The sequence below is a fragment of the Coffea arabica genome, chromosome 2e (assembly GCF_036785885.1).
Source record: "Coffea arabica cultivar ET-39 chromosome 2e, Coffea Arabica ET-39 HiFi, whole genome shotgun sequence".
NCBI classification, from domain to species: Eukaryota; Viridiplantae; Streptophyta; class Magnoliopsida; order Gentianales; family Rubiaceae; genus Coffea; species Coffea arabica.
The window spans coordinates 23,468,097-23,493,263 of record NC_092313.1 but is presented as its reverse complement, the minus strand read 5'-3'; the positions used below and the strand labels follow the sequence as shown (position 1 = coordinate 23,493,263).

Sequence of the window (25,167 nt, the reverse complement as noted above, 5' to 3'; positions counted from 1 at the left end):
GCTTTAATGGTTGTTAGGGCAGTTATCCCACTTTTTCGTTGATTTTATGTTGAGCCTTAGAGTGGATGGTTAAGCCCATGACCGTGAGACCAAAAAGGTATTTCATTGTGCACATTTTAAGGTGTTTTGAACAACTTAAATGGCTGAAGTGCCACAACAGTAAATGACACTCGTAGGATTGTTAGGTTTGAAAACTTTTTCGTCTTTCCTCTTATTGATGTCCATTTTGGTTTGGAGATGAAATATGACAAGTGTGGGTTTTGTGTGTTTCAGGATCCACTCTCGTCTCTCTCTTTGTAGTTTGTATATGAGGATATAATCCAATACAACAAAACTACAGTACGTAGTCTCTACCTTTTGAGTGGAGTTTGCATCTGTTTGATAAAATTTATAGAGAGGTTACTACAGAACGTTTAAGCCCTGCATTAGGAAAATCAGAACTTTGGTTAAACACACAAGAATTTGGTGTGCAACTCACCTATTCAACGATCTGTTACAAAGCACTTAAATTCAACTATGATAATTGTCAATTTTGGCATTTTCGATATTCTAGTACATTTAGGTTAATGAATCCAAAGTGATTTTGAGAACAATAAAACATGTGATTATCATGAAAGAACGGCTCCGGAGAAAGAATGTAGAGCTTTATCTTTTCATTTCTCAATTCCTCTCTTCTTTTACATTAGTGTTCACCTTAAATGGGGTGAGCGACAGCGATTGGATGGGAGAAAATTTGAAATAATTATTGTAGCACTTTTTGGAAGGTAATGTATATGAGATAAAAAGATTGTTAGAAAAATAAAAAAGTGTATTAGAAAATATGTTTGTGATGCAAGCAAATAATTTTTGTGCAAATAATAGCTTTCCAGACACACTCATGGCTCTTCCAGTACCACTAACATAAAGTTTTTTAAAAAAAATTAAATATTTATATATAATTATATACACATATGCACACGTACACATATTATAATTACACATCAATAATAGATGCATATATATATTATATAATATCATAATTTGTCTGATAAAATGATAATTTGGTTATTTTTAGTTTATTTGAATCTTTTTACATATTTTAAGCTATTTAACAAAAAATATGAAAATGATTTTTAAGCTTGATTTTACATTGAATATTTAGCTAAAAATCTAAAAGAACATTATATATATATATACAAAAAGTTGTCATCATATGTAAACAAATAATGTCAAAATAAAAAATTATAATTATAATTAGCCAACCGCAGGAGCACCGGTGGGGGCATGGGGCGGGATCGAAAGGAGCGAAAAGCGGGGGCGAGGGAAGCAGGAGACAGAGCGAGGACGGGGAAAAAATTTTAGAACATGAGATGGAGGACGAGGAAGGGTTCTCGCCGCCCCAAACCCACCCACCCTATTGCTATCCTTAGTATTAGTTGCTTAATTTTCTTCCCTAATCTTATCCCCAGTTGCTTTGATCCTCTTTCAATGCCTGTTTAAATTTCTGTAATTTGATTCGACCATTGGCCTAAAATGCTACAACTTACTCCAATCTCTTACTGGCTATGAAGATTGACGTCCAATTACAGCAAAACTTTAACATTGACTAAGATTGCACGGGTGTTTGATTTTGCTCCATTACAGCAAATTCTTAACATTGACTAACATTGCACGGCTGTTTGATTTATCTCCGTTATTGTGCTCGTGTCTCACGAACTACTTTCCAATTTCCATACCTTTAAAGTCAGTACTAGGTCCAATATGACTTTATTAACTGAAATAGCGCCCATGCATTGAATGCAAGTGAGGGTTGGTTCAACTCCTAAGATTTGTCATTTTGTCTAATGAATATTTTGGTTTAAATTACAATAATGTCTCTCGTTGGTAAGCAATCTATAAGTTCAGCATGCTTCATACATATATATATATATATATATATATATATATATATATATATATATATATATGTGTGTGTGTGTGTGTGTGTAAATCTTATATACACTGACAGTGTATATACTATCATCGTTAGATTCATGACATGTGTGCAAAACTTGAATTTTAAATTGAAATTTTGCATAGTTTTCATTCATCTAACGCTAACAGTGTATGCACTGTCAGGATGTATATACTGTCAGTGTAAAAAAAATTAATCATATATATATATACACATTTTGCCTATGAATATTTTGATTTAAAGTACAATGTCAGTGGTCTCTCGTTGGTAAGCAACCTATAAATTCAACATGCTTCATATACATATATATATATATATATACACATATGTATAGTACTTGAAATATTAACAAGTAGCAAGTAGTACCAATGGAAAGGAAGTATAGCAAAGTATAGCCCACAACCATGGACCGCTAGTGACATTTGCATCGCAGTTTCCATCATGTTCAACAGACAAAGAACATGTGCCGAAAATGACGGAGGCAAATACATTTTTCTATGCAATCCAAGAGTATATGCTTGATAATTTATTCAAGCCTCGGACTCATGTGATATCTAATTCTAAATACAATCTCATGTTTCATAGACCTAAAGAAAGGGAAATGATTGGATTGTAATTTTTTGCAGAAAAAATTTTTATTTTTTTCGTGAATATATTTCTCAATTATATTTTTATCTTATATATATGTATATATCAAATTAATACAATATATTTTTTATAAAAACTCTTAAAAATAACTGTCTACACTGACCAAAATCAGCACTTCTTAAAAAATTGTAGGCACGCCTTCCCTTTTTTTTTTGGCATTAGATGAAATTTGAAAAGCGTCTAAAATTTTTTAAGAAGTGCTAATATCATCATCCTAAAGAAAAATGGAAAAAACAGTTACAAGTATACAGTAACTCTATTATAAAACGTAGCAAGGGGTGGCTGTGTGTTAAAACTTAAAAAAAAAAAAATGGGAAGAGAACATACAATCTAAAAAATCTTGGAAACAATGAGTACTGGGGTCCATCAAAATTTCCATCCATGTCAAAATGTCTATGCAAATTGGAAGAGGGCTAAAATCATAAGCGTCTAAAATCCTGCCAAATCCAACTCCAATAGATACAATTGTCTACTCAGACCACCCTCCCCTGCAAAAAGATGAGAAAACTATCATGGCTCCCACAATTCATATGCCATCTTTCTAGGCCTTCCACTCAACATATCTCATCTCATCTCTATCATCAGTTATTTCATCCACAGTTGTCTACTTTCCCAGTCTCCTTGAAAAGACCCTCCCACAATACCAACAACATCTAGTCTAGTAGTATTAGGCAAACAACTTCATAACTATTTAGCTGAATTTTTTTTTTTTCGAAAAAGAAAGAAAGAAAGAAAAATATTCAAGACCCCTTCTTTCCCTTGGGGCAAGGACCGTATATTCTTCCCTAAGAATCCATCCATCACTTGTAGTCCTTAAGATGTACGTACATACACTCCCATCATTCGTACTGATTCCTTTATTACGTAAGTAGGACTAGGAGTGGCAATTCGGGTCCAAATCAGGTTGGCGGGTCGGGTTCGGGTCAACCCGTCAGAAAATCTGTTGACCCGAACCCGACCCGCCAACCCGTGACGGGTCAGGTATGCTGACCCGAACCCGAAAATTTCAGGTTGACGGGTCGACCCGAAATGACCCGAAATTTAATTTTAATTTATTAATTTATCACTGTAATTTCTAATAAAATCAATTTCTCACAAAACTAATTACATAATCAAGTAATAAAAATTTAAATAAATAATTCCAAACCAAATCTAAAATAAATTAAATACCGTAAAAGTGTTTTATCCCAAACAAAATATAAAATAAATTAAAACAATATAAAAGTAAAAAATAATATAATATATTATTTGTCCAAATATAATAATTTCAACTTCACACAAATTAAATAAATTCATTTAGGATTAAGTAATTAATGCCTTTGAAAAAAAGAATAACTTAGTTTAGTTAGATAAAATTATTTTTATGTTTATTAAATTATTTTTAATTCGTAAACGGGTCATATCGGGTCATATCAGGTCACCACGGGCTGACCCGAAATCGACCTGTTTTCTTTTCGGGTTCATCGGGTCCAACCCGATTCTGACCCGAATTCCCGAAACCTCAACTCAAACCCATTAATTTCGTGTTAGGTTCGTGTTATGTTTTCAGGTCGTGTCGAAAATTGCCACCCCTAGGTAGGACGGACATGTACGACATCTTAGGCCAATTGAAGAGCTTAATGTATTGAATACATTTCCTAAAATAAATAATTTTTCAACTATAAGTTCAAGAAAGTGAATCCATGTTTGAAAATTGATTTTGTTGTTTAATGCTTAGAACTTTAAGAATATCTTCAAACGAATTAATGCATCCCACAATTTTTACATGCATCCCAAATTGAATGTTATGTTCCCCCAAAATCCTATGAAATTTACTAGTCGACATTTTTAAATACAATTATAGCCAATCAAACACAAGCTGCTGACTTTCTTCCTCCAAGATAGCCAAATTATTTTTCTTCTTGTTAATGAAAAAGTGGCGAATTTCAAAAATCACGAATTTAGAATCTAAAATCTCTGAATTTTGAAATAGCAACTTTAGCCAAATAATAATAATAATAATAATATTCCACATCTCATACTTGAAACTTGAGATGTAATGTGCCAGCCTCCAGATTACGTGGTTCTATCTTCAATTTCTTTTCCATTTCTTGACGTGTAAAATTGAGCCAAAGCCGTAGAAAAATACTCCAACTGTCAAAGAAATCTGCCTTTAGGTTTTTAAAAGATTTGCTACAAATAAGTGAAAGGCATATGTGCATGTGGGCTAGCAGCATAAAAAAGTTGCGCAGAAAGTTGGGATACTAGTCTGGAGTCTAAGTATCCATATCGGAATATATCTGACAGTATGCAATCAAGTACGGCTTTTCTCATTTGCTTGAGTCACTATCAAAATATTCTAGGGAAAAACCTAAGAACTTTTCAATTTCTACTACTCCCCCCCCTTCCCCTCCTAAGTGCCATTCATGGTGAGTCTCTGTATTCTTGATCTTGGTTTAATAGAAAGCTGCATATTATGGATAAATAAAAGCTTCTGTACTTGTAATTTCCTATGGGGTCGAGATTGAATATGCCTAGAAACAACTGGTTCTCGTAGCAAGGTCTTGAAGTATCGATATCCCTTTTTCTCTTGGAATGAAAGAACTAATTAATGTCCCAATATCTCCAATAAAAATTGTCAAGCTGCCCTTCAGAGAAATTCAACAGAACAAGAAGCTGAATAATCACAAAAGGAAAAGGCAAAGAATGACTGAAAGAACTAATTATTATGAATTGCTGCCTTCTATTCTATTGAGATGAAGGAAAGCCCATTGTACAGAAACACCTAAGCAAAACCCTTTTGGCAGGAGTAACATCTGAAGGGCAATATAGCCTGCATGGAAGCTTTGCCATCCATCCATCCATCCCTTCTTTTTTGCATTGTCCTTCATTTTGGTTTCTCTTCTACTTACAACTGCACAATCAATAAGTTCTTTTATCTTTATCTTCCACAAGGTCGATCGTAGTACACGCTAAATTAATGTGTTGAACTTTATAATAACTTATGAAGGTAAAAACAGAAATTGAGAATTATAGCTTATTGAAATTTGGAGATGGACATTGTTAATGCACATCCAAGTCTTCATTTCCAAAGTCCATACTAGTTAGACTCTGACATGCAATCTGTCTAAGAATTCTTCTAAGCAGTTTTACACACATTTTTTCACAATTAATACTGCAAAAGTTAACATATACCGCATGCTTCCTCCACAAACAATCACATAGCATATGCTTTCTTGATTTAGCATAGAAAATCATATAACATATAGTACTAAATTAGTTTGTTTGGATAGAGTATTATTTGAAATAATTAATGTAGTATTTTTTGTGATGTAATGTGATGTATGTGAGATAAAAATGTGGTTGAAAGTATAAAAAAGTGAGTTTGAAAATACGTTTACGATGCAAGCGAAATATTATTTGAAAAAAAAGAAAGAGATACCCACTTTTTCAAGAAATTGCCTCACTTACCAAGTGCCGTATGCGTACTTCTAATTAGCCAAACCCTAAAGTAAAAGCTATTACTGTATCATGAAAATGACAAAAGAAAAAAAGGTAAAAGCCCCAATAAAAGTACAAAGTTAGCCTTCTTTTACGCTGTAATGTTTGAGATTTGATATTGATTTTCACACTGTATATATGTAGCATGAATGAGATTGGGGTACTTCTTTGTGAATCAGTGGGTGGTTGTTGTTTCTAATTTTTTTTTTTTAAAAAAAATTTCTCTGAGTTATTCTGGTAAATAATAGTTCTCCTTGAATTTAGAAGGTTTTACGTGATACGATACAACTATTGCCTAAACTTTTGAAAGAATTGATGCACAAATTATGTGCTTGATTGATAAAAGAAACATCAAATTAAGTAAGCATAGGTATAATAGGCTTCCCAGCCATCAGTCGGTCTTGTTACAACTTCGTTTCCTTGCGCTGAACAGCAGATGTGAAATATAAAAGACCAGTAGCAGACCACTGATGCTGCATCGATACATCTAGCTGAGTATCAATTGACAATAATATTTCTTGTGATCAACCTACGGCAAATGTTGTTAATTTTCGTATACATTCCCTTTGATACAAGTATTCATCATCATAAATAATAATAATTAAAAAAAAAAGTAGTCATCATCATCATATAGCTAGGTTAAAGAATTTGTTACATAAGCAAGTTTTATTTGTACCACATGCGCAACGTAATACAATACAGTACGTGTGACAAGAAACTAGCATCACTCATTATTGTTAATTTTACTTTGTTATCACAGGTGCACGGCCATCTCTGTGCACGCACAAACATAATCTTGATCTTCAATTGGCACAGATACTTGCTTTGTCAATTTGACCAGTCTATGTCTCAATGTGAAACACTTACTAAATGGTAAAGTTATAGTATTAAGTTTGATATTCGATATCAAGATTTTTATTTTTTTTTTCAAAAAAAAAAACCCTCATCTTGATATTGAAAAGGGTCAAGTTCTTTGCCCTCGTATCAAAGGGTCAAAATCACATGTATGTTTAAAAATTGAAAAGCAAGAAGGACGGTATTCATATCATATCAAGAGCTTCTCCATACTTTATTATTATACTATTTATTAGTAGTAAATAGTAAACATCCTCTCTCAGTCTCAGGTACTCCAATTCTTTTGGTGGTCAAAGTACACAGCCTTGGAACCTGCTAGTAGCCTAGTACTTGCACCACCCTAGAGATTTCTGTGAAGTTTGCCTGCAAGGGGATGTGATGACGATCCTTCTTTTGGTCCTAAGCATGCATAAAAATCATTAAGTTGCTGAATCCGACAGAAAGTGTAGCTATTGGACAATTTGGCAAAGCAATAGATTAATCCTTGTGAAAAATAAGAAAGAATTATGAAGTCATAGTTGTGTTTTCTACGGAACCCTAACGGATTAGTTTGCGTACGATTTTTTGTATCTGTCACATGTTTTATTTTACACTCGCATCAATCTCTTACTGTACCCAAAAGTTTCTACTCATTTTATTTGTCAAAAGTCTGAGTTTTATTTAGGTACACCAAATATCATAAGATATACGTAAGTGTATAAGATATTATAAAAAAAAAAAAAAAATACAGCAATCACACATATAATTGTGCCAAACATTAATCATACCTGTCATGGTGTTTTCTTCGTACAAGGGCACGTGGATTGAGTAATTAGAGACTGGCTTTTCATTGAAAAGGGAAGCTAGAAATGACATTACATTTTAAAATAGTAATTGTATTGGACATCTAGCTCATATGCGGGACCTTGAGTTTCCAATACATTAGTGGCGAAAATCAAGAATTCACCTCCTAAGAAAGAGTGTTGTATTAATCTTGCACGTCTTCAAATCTAATTAGGAGGAATTAGTGGCGATGAATAAGAGCAGTTTGGCAGGAGTTGGTGGTGGTAATGGTGGTGAAGAAGGAGATGTAATCTTGGTTGATTATTGAAGTTTCAAACTTGATTTCTTTCTCTATGTTCCTCTTCTATTCGTTTTTATATTTTATCATTTTCCTTCACATAAATTTTTTTCTAGATAGTAGTTGGTTCATTTGATTTTTTTTTTTCCTTTTCCCGAAGTCTGCTCTTTAGTTGAGTTTTCAACGTGTATTTTGGAAAGGCATGTTTTTTCAATTTTATCTGCGAAACGTTTTAAATTAAGATATTTTTGTCATTGCACCATAGTCATCGACAGAGAGTTAAGCAACTATTGGTGATTAAGGGGATAATCATAATGCGCTCAAACTACAAGCTGTGGTTCGTAATACGGACAAATTTCAGGAAATGTAAATATAATCAATCCAAAATAAAAGGGCAAAATACCCTTAAAAAACCGGGGCCGGGAAGAAATCGAAATAGAAAGAACAAGTGAAAAAAGAAAAACAGTGGCAACAGATGAAACCATCAAATAGCAAGAAAACCTTTGTGCTATATGAAAAGGAAATTTACCTACAGACCCGACAAGCTAATGATTTCGCGTTTAACATTCAAAATGGCAATGGATAACTTTCTCAAGAGATTAGTACAACTTGAAGCAATGAGAGGTAAAGGCAAGTATGTATGTTTGTATATGTGCAAATTTTGCTGAATTCCATGCAACAATAATGGCAATCCCAATCAGCGTCAAAAGTCTTCCAAATTTCATGATGATAGAGTGTTGCATCGGATATTTGGTAGGTCTCACTCTGTCTCACTTCCTCTTGTCCCCTTGTGTGCATTTTTTTTAGTGGGATTTTGCTTCAGAAGAAGAGTGTTGGAGTACTTGTTGCAACTTTGAACTTATGTAGGGAATGTTCTACAGGTGAAACTTGGCATTCCTTCAACAACTCTTCATCAACGGTTAATTATAAGCCCAGAGATCAAGTTAGAATAAGTTCAGTGATTGATTATTAGTTCAATCATACTCTGGCCAATCTTGTCTTGAGACACCATTTAACCACCCTAATAAATAAAATTTATGAGAAACAAATTCGGTTTTTTTTTTTCCATTTTTTTCCACTAACCTATTTTTACTTCAATTTCAACCTGCATGTTTTTTTTCCAATCGTTTATTGACATGAAATGAATCTTAAATTGGTTTCACATCAGCCTTTTGTAATAAAACGTATAAACCTAGGTTTAATATTGGAGTAATGTTCGCAAAAGCTCTATTGTTTCATTAATAAAATCAGGAGAGAATTATAAGAAACAACTTCACGAGTTCGACTAATCTCTAGCACTTTGAGACTAAACACTTCAATTTTATAGCATATAGTGATATAGACAATTATATTCTGCTAGTGCTAATTTAGAAATAAATAAAGTTTTATGTAAATTAATTTTATATGATTTTTTAATTAAATTAATAGTTATTTTTATAGTTATACTTACATCTAGTTATGTTGGTAATATGTTCTTAGTCGAGTGGGATTGATAAAGAAGAATGCGGGTGCTGGACATATTTGGATATGAGATTATTTGAAATAATTACTTTAACATTTTTTATGATGTGACGTTAATAAGATAAAAGATTGTTGAAAATATAAAAAAATTAATCAAAAATTGTAATTGTGATGCAAACAAAATAATATTTGAAAAAAAAATATTACTTTTCAAACACCTGAATTTGAGAGTCAAGTGGGGGCCTACCTAGACACCTGAATTTGATCGTGAGAGTAAATTTGATATTACAAAAAAGTTACTGGAAAATGTGTTGACAACACCTGAAGTTATTGTACAAAGGTTCCTGCCCAAGCCTTTTTCGTATATATCATCAGTCCAACTTCATTCGGATTCTTCAAGTTTTCTAGCTTAGCTGTTGGTCAGATGGGCTTGTTGTATTAAAAATACTGGGCTTAGAGACGGTAACTGCAGACAGTTACTGTCAGATGCTTTCAAATTAGGCTACTTTGACTTTCAAAGATTAAGCCCAGGACAGAAAAAATGGCATAGGAGAGCCCAGAAGCCATCTAAACCATATGCACCAATTTGTTTGGACAGCCATTGTTGGAGGTATTATTTGTGGGGGGCAGGGGTTGGGAAGTGGGGGGATGGGAATTTGGGAACCATTCTTCAACAAGTCTTTTAATCACCTTCGTATGCGTCACATTGTAAAAAGTGCCACACTAAGATAGGTTTTATTTGATAATCTAATTCAATGCTTAAAACAAATTTAGTGGATTCAAATTTTAACATGTTCAAGCGTGTTTGATAACTAAAAATAGAATATTTTAATTAATTAAGTGGGCCTAAATTGCATAGGCCAAACTTACTCCAAAGAATATGCGATAAACTATTCACTTATCACTTAATGTATTTATGCATTCAAATGTTAACATTTCAGTATTTATAATTTAGTAACTTAATTGATTCATATTTAAAACTTTAAATTCTATATTTCATACTATGATTTGTCCTTCAAAATCTTCAAAATCTTTATATTTAATATTTCTTATATATATCAACATATTTTGACACTAAACTCATAAATGTAAAGTTTAGTATTATATATTTAAATATATAGTTATATATCTATGTATATATATAGGTATAGATTAAAGAGCCAAGTCTACATCAAATTTAAATCTAATAAGGCTCGAACTCGACTTACATTTAATTCAAACCTAATATTTAGATCTAAACTCAATCCAACTCAAAGAAAAATTCAGCATTTAGGTTTATCAGGCCTTTTCTCTAGCTGAACAAATTGACCTAAGTTTTTAATGTGGTTGTAATTCATAATTTAGTGGAAATTTTCTTTTGTGGGATTGTAAGTTGTAGTTTAGTAATTATGTGACATTAGTATTGACATTAGTGGATCTATTTCGCTGAACGTGTGATGAGCAGTTGAGATGGACTGAGTAAACGATGAGGAGCTACTTAAAAGATATTAAAAAAAGAAAAATTTAAAAAGTGACGGAAATTATCGTACCCACACGGAAAAGTTGTACCATAATTTGGAGGACATAATAATTGCGGCACTTTACATCTTAATGACGCACATTGAATTCTTCGCATATTTCACGGATTCGGCTTAGGAACCTATTCTTCCAGCTGGATTCACTACTATTCCATTTGTCTTTCCTTTTTGTTCTCCTCAAGGATAATTTCAGAAACCTTCCCTAGGGTTTCTGACAATTGTAGAGAGTTCTCCTTAAGTTTATTAAATTATACCTACCTCCCTTATTTTTACTATTTATATAACAATATAAACCCAAAAAGCTAATCTAATATAAATTATTTTGCCAATTGTTTTCTTCCATATTTCAACCAAACCCACTATACTAACAAACTAGCCTAACAAATAGTTTAATTCTAAACCCAAACAATTCCATCATCATAGTCACAAAATTGATTCTCCCAAAGCATGCATTCAATTTTGAAAATCGTTCCATTCTTTAAATATATTCTCACCATATGGTTCTATGAAATGGTCAAAGTCACAATCAACTACTCTTGTGTTTGCATAATTTTCAATATAGGATGCCATGATTTGTTCCATATAAGTGACTCAACTCCTACTATACGAGCCACATTATGGCCTTGAAGAAAATCCTTAGGGGATATTTAGGCATAGATAAGATTAATCAAGTTTAAAAGAAGGAAGACATCATTATAACTATAGAGATCTTTAAGAAATGAATTTTGCCAAAAACCAAAATTCTATTTACAACTAATTATATCTTAAACTTCAAACCCAATGCTCACACATTCTCAAAACAAAATAATCTAACCTACCAATAAATGTCCAAACATGTTAACATCTTAAATACAAAGAAGAAACCCTATTTTCATAGCGAAACCACAATCAACAATTGTCAAGTATAAAAAGAAATATAAATGTACTTATTAATATCTTAAAAAGTTTTTTGGATGGATAATAGACAAATTAACAAATTTCCCAATGTCAATCCCTCTTATTCTTTTGGGCAATGATTGCATTATTTGTTCCAATATTATTGTGTGTCTCTTCATATTCTTTTAGTTTGATCATGAAATCGAATTTGATAGAAATTATCAAATCTAATCCCTCAATTAAACTTGTCATTGGCAATTTCAAAGAGAAAAAAAGAAGGAATAAGAATATACAATAGAGTTCGAGGAATCATTTGTAGTGTGATTGGCTGTAGTTATAGACAATGATTGGTGGTAATTTGAAAGCGAGTTATGGGAGAAAGGGATTAATTGATGAAAACAGAGTAACAGTAAGTGAAAAAGAATCGTCGTTGGTTGTAACTTGTAAACAGGATAGTCGAACAAGTCAGTTTTTTTTTCTTTTTTTTTTAATCTCATTTCATTATACTATGAATTATTTATTAAGTGAAGGTTATTATAGTCATTTTATTAAGACAAGGGAAGTCAATGTAATTTATAAAATCTAAGGGGAGCCAAGTAAAATTGTCATAAATCTCAGGGGAGGTTTGTGAAATTATCCCTTTTCTTGAATGTCTACTTCTCAGAATAAATGCTTTTCAGGAAAAGATGTATATCTAAATGGTCCATTGGAAAAGTTAAGATTGATGGTTCAAGCAAGACAATTATTTTGAAGTATCAAATTAAAATGTTTTAGTTTTAAACATTGTTATTAAATTCGACCCGATACGACAGTTCAATCGATCAATCGGAAAATCGGCCATGAAATCGAGTTGGGTTACTAATTTGATCGTTTGAACACTAAACCCGTTGACTTGTCAACTAATGGTTCAACTGGTCAACTCGATAGAACTGAATGATTTTGTAAGGAACCCGGTTGTTGCGTCAAAATTTTTTAGAAGATGTTACAACGGTGATTCGACTGGTTAACTCACTCACTAATTGAATCAATAATCTGTTGACCCACCTCTTTTACCGAATTTCTCTTCGGACCGAGTTTTATAATGATTTTGAAGTACACTAATCCATGAAACATTAATATTAATTTTAAAGGTCCAGTTATTTTTATTCATTTTGAGGTACAAAATTAATTTGCTGATTGCCCACGAAAGTGTACAATTTATGATGGTTGGCTGTCAATATAGAACGCATGGGAAGGTGCAAGCAATAAATCTCGGGATTTTATTGGAATTAATCAAATAATAAAACGATCTTGTTAAATTCCACACACACAAGGTGAAGGAAATGGGGAGTGTCAAGACGGAATATTCGATTGATTTTAGGGTTTGGTCTCTCGGGTATAAATAAATACTCCTCCTGCTTTACCTTCGTGGCTTCCTAGTTCACAGTCCTCATATTTTTTTGTTGCTCACTAAAGTCCCAAAGAAAACAAAAAGTCAAAAACAAAAATGGAGCAGACATTCATCATGATCAAGCCTGATGGCGTTCAAAGAGGCCTGGTTAGCTTCGTCTTTTTATTTTCATTTTTTTCTGTTATTTTTGCTCCGCTAATCTTTTGTTGCTCAACTTGCTTTCCAACCTATGTTTGTTTAACCATATTTGGAAGCTGTAAAATCTCAAGAATTTGATAAGATTTTCAATATCTGTTGCATGTGAATCCTATGTGGGTTTTGTTTAGCATATGGGATTTTCGGGGTTGGGGGGGGGGGGGTGGGGGCTCTGAAGTTAGTTTGTTGCAGCTGGGAAAGTGAAATTGGGCTTGAAAATTTGCTGGGTTTATGACAGTTGTTGAGAGATACTGCTGATCTAGGTTTTTATGCAGAAAATGCTCAGAATATGGAATTTGTGTACTGCTGGTGTTTACTGAGTTCATTTTACCTTATCCTCTGTTTCAGGTTGGCGAGATTATTGGCAGATTTGAGAAGAAAGGGTTCACCTTGAAAGGTAAGTAGTGCAGCTTTTTGTGTTGTTTATCTATTTTTGGTTTAAAAGCACCCGTCTCTGTTGTTGAAATGGTGTTCTTGGAAATTCTGGCACCTATGCATGAAGCAATTTTCCAGCTTATATGTTGATATTATGGTATATTATATTACCTGATATATTTGCTGATGGTGATGATTGTTGGGAGTTTTGCAAATTATGTTTCTACATCTTGACGGCCTAGATTGATGTATCTGCTTTGCTTTGTTATGGATTATGATGAAGGCTTGAAGCTCATCACTGTGGACCGTCCCTTTGCTGAGAAGCACTATGCTGACTTGTCTGCCAAGCCATTCTTTAATGGATTGGTGGAGTACATCATTTCTGGCCCTGTGGTCGCTATGGTTTGGGAGGGTAAGAATGTTGTGACAACTGGCAGGAAGATCATTGGAGCAACAAACCCTGCAGAGTCTGCTCCTGGAACAATCCGTGGCGACTTCGCTATTGATATTGGCAGGTATGATTGCTTCTTATCTAGTTCTGGTTTTATGTAGCTCTTATGTTGTTAGATTGTACTCTTCCTAGAGCATACTTTTTCATCTTTAGCATGTTAAAGAGATTCTTTATTGAAGCTCTGTATTATTAATTGTGTTAGTTTTCTGGATGTCCAGTGCTAATTGTCAGATTTGTTTTAACTGTCAAGACCTCCTGCATCTGTTCTGAGTGTGTTGCCTTTTTAGTTCAAGGATGACTAGAAACTTGAATGGCGTTTATCTGCAAGAATGAGAGACAATGCCTCGTTGCTATGTGTCTTTCTTGGTGTTTTGGGGGTCATGTCTCATCTGACTGAGGTTTCCCTGCTTTGGAGAAAGTTCCTCTGGCTGCTCTGGCAACATTACTGTTTCTTCTTGGCTGCTAGCAGCTTGAGAAGAAAGTAATTTGTTTTTTATTGGCATGTGTCCCACACTAAATTTTGGATAGAGATTCACATATTGTTGAATCACAGTGTGTCACTCGTGAGGTTGACAGTGTCCTATCTGTTGGCTATGTATTCTAAGTGATACTTGGTCCTATCCTTTCTCACCAATCAATTGCTCGAGAATTTAGATAATAGTGGCAAATCCTTGTATTGATGCGTGCTGCATAAACTTGGTCGTTTCAGGAATGTTATTCACGGAAGTGATGGAGTTGAGAGTGCAAGGAAAGAAATTGCTCTGTGGTTTCCGGAAGGAATTGCAGAATGGCAGAGCAGCCTTCATCCTTGGATCTATGAGTGAAGAGTCATCTGATGCTGAGGTTCTCAACCTATTTGCTTAACGTATATGTGATGATCCCTTGCATTAGGGTATTTATAAGTTTTGACTTCAGTTGAGTTTGGAGGCTTGATGTTACGCCTCTGAGATCAGATTTTAGCTATGGTTATGTGGAATTATCTTGATATTTATCATGACATTTGCTACTTTTCCTATTGAGTTCTGGTTTTTAGATAGGCTTGTGGTCCTTGCTATGTTGATTGTGGTTTCCTATCTCTTCTTTCATACTTAAAAACTTTCTGGCGCGCACGAAGAACATTTTACAGCGTGTGCTCTTGGCTCTCTCATGATTGCGCCCTGCGCGTACAAGGCCGATAAACCAATGCAGTGAAATGTTTCACTGGGAAGCTAGTTTAATTAAGCTCCTGTTATTGTATGGCAAACCTAGAGCAGTCTTCTGAGAATTCCCAAGGGGTTCAAGATCGGATTGTCAAATAAGAGTGGTAAACCTTTGTTCCTAACCCATTTTTTTCCAGTGGAATGGGGACATAAAAGGTCCCGAGTATCCAGGTTGCTTATGGTCGAGGTAGTTAAAAGGGTCGATACAGATGGCCTAGTTCAATTAGATCTGTTCCATTGTACTCGACCAAAAATGATTTCGCATCAGGAATACTGGTAATTGGATGCATTGAGGAAGTGATTGCAGATGCCAGGAACTCCTAGGTAATGGAATTTGAACGTATCTAATTACAGTTAGTACGAGGCAGGCAAGGAAGAATATGAAAGCGATAGTAACTGCTTGCAGAAAGACGAGAAAAAAAGCATAGAAACAAGCAAGAGAGCTCGCGTCATTGTCTTAAAATGACGTAGTTTACTTAAAATGACAGATTGTCATTGTCTTAAACTCAAACAGGAATTTTAGAAGCCATAGCGGTTAAAAGATTTATCAACCTCCACCAAGCTTAAGATAATCATCTCGCAGTCTACAAAATTCAACACGTAAATCATAATTTTCTTCCCCAGAAAGTGAAGTTCTCTACAAGGATAGCCTGCTTACAGATTTATGATCATAACTATGCTAACATAACATACTACAATTCCAAAGCACACCATGTTCGACTTCTCCACTCAGTCAATCTCCCTTCAATCTACTTGGAGAATTCCTCGAGAACTTCTGCTTCAATTCTGCAATAATCTGCCTTGCCTCATTAACCTTCAAAAACCCAGTAAGCATTCGGCAAAATGTCCTCCCATCCGGCTTAACCCTACCCTATCAATCTCATCCAATATTTTATAAGTAAAACTTGTCTCACCGGACTCTAAACACGCTTTGAACATCCAAATATCCAATTATACGTATCCAAATCTGGAAAAACTCCATAAACCTCGGAATGACACAGAAATCTGCTTCATTTCCTTAAACTCCTTGCCTGAAGAGAAGCCACATAGCAAACTGTTGAGTGTTTTCACAGTTCTCTCGAGGCCCATTTCGTGCATTTCCTTGCATCATTTAGCATCCAGCCTTCCCATAGAGGGTGAGGACATGCGAAATGCACCGCTCTGATTTCTTGTCCTGCCAGGTCTTGGCACTTTTCAACAAAATCCCGAATGCCATCTAAGTAATTCAGGTTTTTAAGCTTGGAAATCGCGGTCGAGGTGGGCGTTGGGTGCGAGAAAAGCAGCGCCGCAGACGCCGTTCTGGGTTTAAATCTCTGTACCCAGGAGTGTTTTTACAACGATCAGGGACTCGTTTTTAGTCAGTGAGGGGGTTGTTATCAGAGATGGGTTGCAGAATCTACGGTGGTGAGGGATGCCCGTGTCTTTGAAGAATGATTCGTCGGAGCTTACTGCTTAGTCCGTAGTGCCATTTCCACCACGGTCAAAGATGGATTTACCCCATTACAGGCTTGCGGCGGATACAAACACAACTTTTCAAACCTCTTCCTGTGTGTTGGACGCCAATATAATTCACACGAATATCACAACTCACAAATGAGATGTTACTATAAAGACAAAAAGGCTCCCGCAATAACCTCAGGATCTTATTGCGTTAATTGCACGCAGGCACCTGCATGCATAGTAGGAGAAGATATTCGGGGTCAAATTAAATGCCAGTCAAACGGAATAACATGAATATGCTCCAAATTTCATTGATCTCCAAGAGAACGAGGACTAAGCGAAAACAGGAGTTGCAGGTTTTTCACGCTGGCTACCACTACATTGTTAATACAGAGGCATGTTTACAGAATCGAGAAAACAAATACAGCTCTTATGTACTTGCAGACAATAGGGAAAGCTGGAAAAGACATCTGAGAGTATGCAATACTTGTGCGTCTGAAACTTCAACATGGTTGCTCTAGTTACTCAATCCACACCTGAAGCATGGATCTGAATCCCGATCTCTTTTGTACTTTCCCCCAAAATAAAACCGTATTAGCAACTATGCAACTCCAAGAATGCTGTAATCCTGGAGAAAAATGTATCACGGACAGAGACAATCTAAGCCACAAACTAAAAAATGGAGAACCTGTGAATGCTGCAACCATAACCAATGGATTGCGAACATTTTTGCACGGTAGCCATTTTTATAACCATTTCTTCCCAGAAAGTTACAGATACTACCACTAACGATTAAGAAGTCTGTACGAGGGTAAGTCTTCAAGACGAGTTATGTCTTCCTGCAAAAGCTCATTTTCAAGCTGGCGACGAGTGGCTTTCATCACAGTCTGCATCAGACATGGAAAGAGAAATAAGCATTCTGAACTACAGAACAAGTAATCCAAAACTTGCCGACCCAAACATACTTCAAACTAGCAATATTTCCTAGAAAAACACCTTACAGATAAAATCTTACTATAATAATAAGTGCAATAAATTTACAAAATTACTGCCTCAGGTATTCCATTTTATTAAAATCCATTTGCCTGCTTTCATTTTACCAACTATAAGAGGTGGAGGTGGTGGGCAAGGAGGTAGACTGGAGGTTCTGATCTTAGTAAATATGACTGGTGAGTGTATGGACTATGAGTCCACAATTTTCCTGAATAAACATGGAACCAGAAACACTAAGAGCTCCACCACCATTGATAAACAGCATAAACATATTACACATGATAGTTTTCAGCTAGCAAGCAATGAAGCTAAAACCAACTCCTGAGAAGTATAACTTTAATAAGACACGTTCACTATTACCAAAACTATTCATGTTTGCAGATACATACATTGAAGTCCATGTAAGATGCATGCATGGCAAGCCATTGATTGTCCATCAGCTTGAATGTGATGCAATATAGGAGGTCAAATGCTGATTCATTCTCTGCTATGCAAAAGACAAAAAGTGTATACATTGGTGAGATCCAACCTCTAGTAGGAACCACAATTTCAATCAATTAGAAGAGCATTAGCAAAGAAACATAGCAAGGAAAAGAATTGGTTGACTGATCAGCAGAGCATGGTAGCCTTACCTGCAAGAAACTTCAAGAAGGTTGCTCCTACAAAATTTCGTGGTTTCACTATGAATTAACACGAAAAACTTAATTAACAAACAGGAAGGCCTGCTAAGAAATCAAAATCAGAAAGTGTGCCTTGATGCAGAAGTTATTCCAACTCAGAATACATTTCAGGAATGGGTGCTTGAAACTTTGTGACTAAAAAAGATTATACCCTGCATGCCTCATGATATTTATCTGTACTACTACAATACAAAAAGAAATGGGCTACCCGGGAGGGTGGGGTGGGGAGAGGGAACCCCAACTGCACAGCCATGGAAGCTTAATTTGAAATACCATGGAAAAGAAAAATCATAACATGCAACTTTGCAAGCTAGTCTCAGCTTTATAAAATCATCATGCCATAGGAAACATTAACATCTACCACACACGAAATGCAGGACAAGAAACGAAGCCATTAATTGTGGAAATGTTTCAACCAAAGAGCTTCAGGACAATCGTTCCATGCACATGCACACCAAAAATATTAGCCCACTAGTGGTTTCACTCTGAGCAACACCACATGTCAAAAATCAGGCAATGACAACAATTTGCAAACCTGCTTCAAGATCCAACATCTGAATCAGCATGAATGTGATGTTCACTCCAGCAACAGCAAACGGGTACTCCCACATAGCCCGGTCACCTTCTTGCTTGCAAAGAAGATCCTGGAAGGATTTCTGCAGAAAGCCAGGCATTCAGTATTATGAGTAACCAATCAAAAACCAGATTGAGACTTCTCCAAGCACATCTAAGTATATAAGGGAAGCGGCTCAAATCCAGCTAGATACCTGTACAGAATCTTAAAGAGAAACTGTCACTCTCTCCAAAAACAGCCCCCATCACTCTTTAAGTAGTCTGAGATACCACTAGATATCTGAAGTAAACATCTATTTTACAGCCAAGCTAAGTCGGTAAAGAGATGTAATCACTTTAGTATGGGTATCAAGAACATGACACCCCCACCAAGTATTGCACATCAACCAGTGAAAAGCAAAGTCCCATGAAATGTCATGGTCACATCACCAAGTACATATTCCCACTTGAAACAGGCAAAAGTTAAACATACTAAGTGAACTTATTTGCACATTCAAAAAAGGAAACCACAAACAATAAAGAAAACCACAGAAAGAAGGCACTTGAGCCCATCATTGACTACAGGAAGAAACAAGAACTAATTGTTTTTACCAGTAAACAGAAGCTGATCCAAGTAGAGTGGTGTCAAAGAACATCCATGTGTTTAAGAATACCAAATTATTCAACACAATAGCAGGAGGGATAACATTTGCTATTCAGTATCTGTTTCCAAGGAAATGACACCTTAAAGACCCTATATAATCCTATCCATCAAAATTTTTAGATTAATCAAGGATGAAATAACACATTCTCATGTTGTAGATATTTGCCAGCATGGACTGATATTGCTTTTTATGCTTCTGAATGAGGACCAAGCAGTATGGCTGCAAATGGTTTTGCTAATTCTTCTCATATAACTAGAAATATTCATTAAATCAATTTTTAAAATTTTACGGCAATGGCTTAAGAAGGTTTAAACCAAATGATTCATCAGGATAGTAATAGTCAAGGAGAGAGAGCGAGCATACAGGGAAGTTCCTGGCGAAGTACAACAAGTTCTCTAGGGATATGAATCCACCACCTCTGACAAAGAAAGTCAAAGATTAAATGTAAGGATAATATAGAAAAGAATGAGGTAGAAAAGAAAAATGATAGAATTATGGGCACTAGCTTAAAACATCAATCCTAAAAATGTAGGAGAATTACCTAAAGTCTGTGGATGGATCTTTTCCTTGCCAACCCATTTCCTTCCACTGTTCAGATATTAAACCATGCAGTTGTTCCCCTGGAAAGGCAGCATACCACAAAGCACGTAAAGCTTCCTGTGACAAGAAATCAATGTTGTTTGAGATAATGAAACGATACAAGAACTATCAGGAACATACAATTCGTATACAAAATAGTGAAACAGGCCTGAAGTATTGAATCTCCTAAACCATAAAGTGCACCTGATGCTCAACATTTGAGCTGTCATATGGAACATCTATACGGTTCTGCAGCCTTTGCAAGCATTCCTCCTATCAAACCAACAGTGCACAAAACATTGAGATATTAAAAATGATGCTAAAACATTGCTGACATACTTTCACAAGCAAATATTAGATAATCAAGGAATCACATTTTTAGCTCTTATGTAGACTTTCATATTTTTGGGCACACACAGATACATAAAGCATCTAGTAGATAAAGACACAGATGTCACTTAATCAAGTTATGCAGCCAAGAAAAAACACCCCTACATACAGTTCCACCATATAAATCTGCAACTTTGGAAGAATCCCCCTCCCTCCTGCCACCCAAAAAAGGAGCAACAAATGGACAGCTGGCTGACGCACATTAAGAGACAACCTATAACAGCATGTGAGGAGCAAAAGGTCCAACAAACATGATAACGAGATGAGAAGATGGTTTAGTTATTCACCGTCTAGTTAAACATAAGAACAAACAATGCGTGCAACGTTGCAATTTCTTTGTCCTTCGGAGACCAAAAAAGTAATGCCTGAACGTCAGACTATTTAATCCACGATGTTATTACCTGAGCAGGTGTCAGATCAAATGATGGGCGAGCATCACTTTCTCTTCTCTGAGCACAAACACAAGAAAGACCTCTTCCAAGCCATGCTGCAGATCCTGCGACAACCTCCGCTGCGACAAAACAAAACGGTTGGACAAACAAATCCAGATTTGAATGCTTCACACTTTCTAGAATTTCACAGAACAGCAACTACCAAGAACAATTTGCATGTAAAAAACAAAGCGAAGTTTAACTAAAAGATAACTCAATCCAAAGAAAGACACGATGCCACTATATTTCAAAATCAGTTTCTTCATGGTCATATCTTGAGAATGATTGTCCCTACAAGCAGTGGGGACAGCTGACAGTGCTATGTAATTGACCAAGGAATAAATGTTGCAATAGTAATTAGACAAACTGACATGCAACGTACTTAAATTGCCTAAAAGTTAATGCAATCTGAAACACTTTCATTGGAAGAACTAAGGATTATTCATGAGCTTAGCATAAAGACAGATAAATGCAGACAGCAAGTTGAATACAGTGTTCAGGGGCAGAAGTCTGATTGACCATCTGCAATAAAACATATTCAAGTTGCACTATACCCTTTAAAATTCTTTGACATGTTCTACAAAATGCAAGACAACCAACCCAGAGGGAGAGAGAGACACACACACACACACACACAGAGACAGCAATGAAGCCAGGAAAGCCCCAACAAATTTTACTGCATTACAGTGGCAAGAAAAATATTTGGTATGCCAACCACCTTTGCAGTAAGAAAATCTTTAGAGAAAACTATTTCCTTGACCCTATTTTCCCAGAAAAATAAGAAAATTTTCCTGTTAATGGTACCACAATTGGGACTGAAATCCCACAGAAGATCTGCATGCACCTCAGATAAGATCCCAATGCAAACCTATGTCATACAATATGAGCATGAAAAAAGCCAACAAGCAATCATCTAAGAACCATATTCCTCAAGACATACATTAAGCGGTTGATCATTTTCCAGATAATACATCAAGATTGCAATCCGACTCATTTTGTGAATGCCACAACACAAACTTGAAATTGTTAATCAGGAACAATGTGAATCCACCTACACATCAAGCTACTGAGACATAACTGTGAATCAGCTAAATGCCTTCCCACATTAACATAATTTCTGCACAACAATGTACTAATAATGTATCACCATACAGTACATTTAGTTGTGCTATTTACTATTGAACTTGGCAGTCAAATTATTTTTTCTGGTTGGAACTTGACTATCAACTGGGAGTACTAAAAGAGTCCAAATGTCAGTAAACTCCTTCAAAATGTAAAGAACTAAAAAATAACGGTAATCGGATTAAACAAATAGTACATAAACTGCAAGTAGCTGCAGAAACTCACCACAAGTGTCAATGCAAGTAGGCATCAACAAATCTAAATTTCAATTTGACAGATCCAAACTTCTAGATTTTACTCCTACTCCTAACATCAATCGAAGCAACTCATACATGCACATACATAATCAGAAGATAGCAAAAATAACGACCATATGGTAATATAGGAAAAAGTTAGGTGAACAACAAAAGGTACTTAATTAATTACCACAGCTGTACGTATATAAGCACGACATGTATACGTATTTTTATACGTATACCGGTATACGACATAAATTTCAAAAAAGAAAAACGAAAAGAAAAGGAAATATACCAGAATGGCAAGTGTTGTTGCTGCCTCGCTCAAGGCCTTGAGAAATCCTCCTCACAGCTACAAACGATCCTCCTCCTCTATCATCCATCACCATTTCTCCTCAAAGAAAAAAATTCACCACAAAAAAACTCATCGTCACCGCAAATCTGTGCCTCTTTTAACAAATGCTCAGCTCTATCGAATTCCGCCGGCGACAGAAACTATAACTAACTTCAACGCCGTCAACAATTCACCAAAATCCAAAGATCTAGAGAATTCGGTGCTGTAAAAAAACCGTTTCAACAGCCGAAAATGGCGAGCAATTTCGTTTCCGCTAGGGTTTAAGATCCGCCAACGCCACCGTCACCGCCTCTTTATTTACGCTTACTTCAACTCCATTAAAGCAAATGCGCAGAATTTCCTCCACTCTCCTCTCTCTCTCTTATCTATCTCTTTCTATCTGTTTCTTTGTGCGCGCAGGTGTGTGCTTGTTCGTAACAGTGATGTCTATATTTATAGAAAAATTACTTGTATGCATAGGCTGGCGAGTACATATATATATGTATATATACATACACACACAGATTGGTGTGGGAGTATAGCTGCGTGCGTTGAGGAAGGTTGATGTTAACTATAGTTTCTCTGCGTGGTGAGTGGGTAGTAGTTTTGGTGCGTGAGTGTGTGAGAGAGGGAATGGCGTTAGTGTGTAACTGTTGGTTAAGAAAGGGAGAGTGAGGGGTGGGGGGGCCCACGGCATGGGGCAGGGAGGGGTGTAGTTTACTATTTTATGCGAGCTAAATATTGGGAATTTTGGGAGATGATCATGGGACCGTTATTTTTAGGGTCAATCAAATGGATTTTAATTAATTAATTAATCAATCAATGTGATTTCAAGTCTAATCCACTTTTTAATACAATAAACTGCTTTTGTGAATAATAGAATAAACAACTATTTAGTAGTTTTTAACTTTGGATTCTTTTTAATGTGTGCCCAAAGCATTAAAAAAATCTAATGTTCGCCTAATATATCATTTATGTACAAATATTAATAATTATTACCTTTTTTGTATTTATATATTGAGTTTTTTTAACTGGTACCCTCAGAGTACTCGTTAATATACTTAGTATTTACCTAATTTACCACACACATATACATACTAATAATTATTATCCTTTCTTGCATTTATATATTTATCCTATTTAATCTTACCTCTTCTCCCTTGTATTTATTTATTTATCTTAATTAATCTTATATTTCTAAAAATATAACTCTGAAATATATTTTAATTGGGCACCTGTTAGACAAATCGTTAATATTATGTTTCAAAAAAAAATATGATACCTGAGACATATCTTAATGGGTACCCGTTTGACAGATCCTTTAACTTTTTGTGACAGATCAAATCATAAACAATTATCGAATGATATTTTGAAAAAGAAAAAGGTCGAGATTTGTTTGTTTTAACTATTATTTGTGTATATTTACGTTTGAGTTATGTTTTTCTTGTACCCTGTACCCTTTGAGCACACAAAATAGAAGGGTTCTTGTTTTTTTTTTTTTGGTCCAATTTAGAAGGGCGAGTATAGTATAAAAATCTAGCATTGTTTTCTAGCTCCATTAATTTTAGCAAAGAAAATTCAAAATTTTAGAAACAACTAAATAGTGGCCCATCTCTTATCTCCTACTTAAGGTTTGAAATCAAATTTAGAAGGAACCTTATATGTTATTACTTAATGTATGAAAAATATGTTCGAATTTTTATCACTTGTTAGTGTTTGTGTGGTTAAGGACGTGTTCATACTTAAGAAGTATTAGAATCATGGTTACAAGGTTTAAAATTACAGAAAAATATATTCATATGAAAAGAAAAAAGAACATGTCCCTCAGAACATCTCAATATGTAGTATTTAAAAAACTTTTCAATTAAGTTTAAAACTGCTTTGCTGATAAAATGCACATCTAATAATTTGATTTCTTGAAATGCAATATTTAAGGAAAACTTTATTTGAAGGGGAAGAACTGTTAGTTCAAATTGGTTTATCAAACAAAATGCGACTTATATATATTAATATTCAGCACCTTTTAGCAATATTAATAATATACTAGTAATTAGTAGTTAACTAGTTGTTAATTTGCTAAGACTCTAGGACGAGTAGCTAGTGAGTGGATCTGATCCGTTGGCCCGAAAAGTATAAAGCGTGTGCCAAAGCCAAACTACCAAAAGGAAAAAGAGCTCAAAAGCGGGAGGAACTTAAAAAAGTAGCTTTCTTTGTGTGGCTTCTCACATGCTCCTTCCTCTAATCCTTCTATCTCATATCTTTGAGTATATTCTAGTTACGTCCCATAAACTTTACTAAAATACGT

General features: G+C 35.0%; 2 protein-coding genes across 3 annotated transcripts; one reads left to right on the top strand and one right to left on the bottom strand.

Moving 5' to 3' along the window:
* Nucleotides 1–13,141: 13,141 nt before the first annotated feature.
* LOC113732016 (nucleoside diphosphate kinase B) lies at nt 13,142–15,275 on the top strand. The gene is made up of 4 exons (XM_027257599.2): nt 13,142–13,367; nt 13,764–13,812; nt 14,074–14,305; nt 14,951–15,275. Exons 1-4 carry the CDS (start codon nt 13,317–13,319, stop codon nt 15,063–15,065), a joined length of 447 nt encoding a protein of 148 aa, XP_027113400.1. The 5' UTR covers nt 13,142–13,316; the 3' UTR covers nt 15,066–15,275.
* A 1,891-nt stretch (nt 15,276–17,166) lies between these two features.
* Nucleotides 17,167–23,490, bottom strand: LOC113732015 (uncharacterized). Of its 2 annotated transcripts, none has more exons than XM_027257598.2 (9): nt 22,824–23,490; nt 21,141–21,250; nt 20,554–20,622; nt 20,312–20,427; nt 20,134–20,188; nt 19,089–19,209; nt 18,506–18,532; nt 18,263–18,357; nt 17,167–17,767 (listed from the first exon to the last, which is right to left on the bottom strand). In XM_027257598.2, exons 1-9 carry the CDS (start codon nt 22,915–22,917, stop codon nt 17,666–17,668), a joined length of 789 nt encoding a protein of 262 aa, XP_027113399.1. In that variant the 5' UTR covers nt 22,918–23,490; the 3' UTR covers nt 17,167–17,665. The 2 variants fall into 2 exon arrangements, with proteins under 2 accessions (XP_027113399.1, XP_027113398.1); XM_027257597.2 differs by having other exon boundaries at nt 18,506–18,553; nt 22,824–23,488.
* Nucleotides 23,491–25,167: the final 1,677 nt, after the last annotated feature.

Coding starts and splice junctions, on each gene's coding strand:
- LOC113732016 (XM_027257599.2), top strand. CDS start 13,317: ATGGAGCAGACATTCATCATGATCAAGCCTGATGGCGTTCAAAGAGGC. Junction 13,813..14,073: donor GAAAGGGTTCACCTTGAAAG/GTAAGTAGTGCA, acceptor ATTATGATGAAG/GCTTGAAGCTCATCACTGTG. Junction 14,306..14,950: donor TTCGCTATTGATATTGGCAG/GTATGATTGCTT, acceptor TGGTCGTTTCAG/GAATGTTATTCACGGAAGTG.
- LOC113732015 (XM_027257597.2), bottom strand. CDS start 22,917: ATGGTGATGGATGATAGAGGAGGAGGATCGTTTGTAGCTGTGAGGAGG. Junction 20,428..20,553: donor GCTCAAATGTTGAGCATCAG/GTGCACTTTATG, acceptor TTCTTGTCACAG/GAAGCTTTACGTGCTTTGTG. Junction 17,768..18,262: donor CATCTTACATGGACTTCAAT/GTATGTATCTGC, acceptor TGTCTGATGCAG/ACTGTGATGAAAGCCACTCG.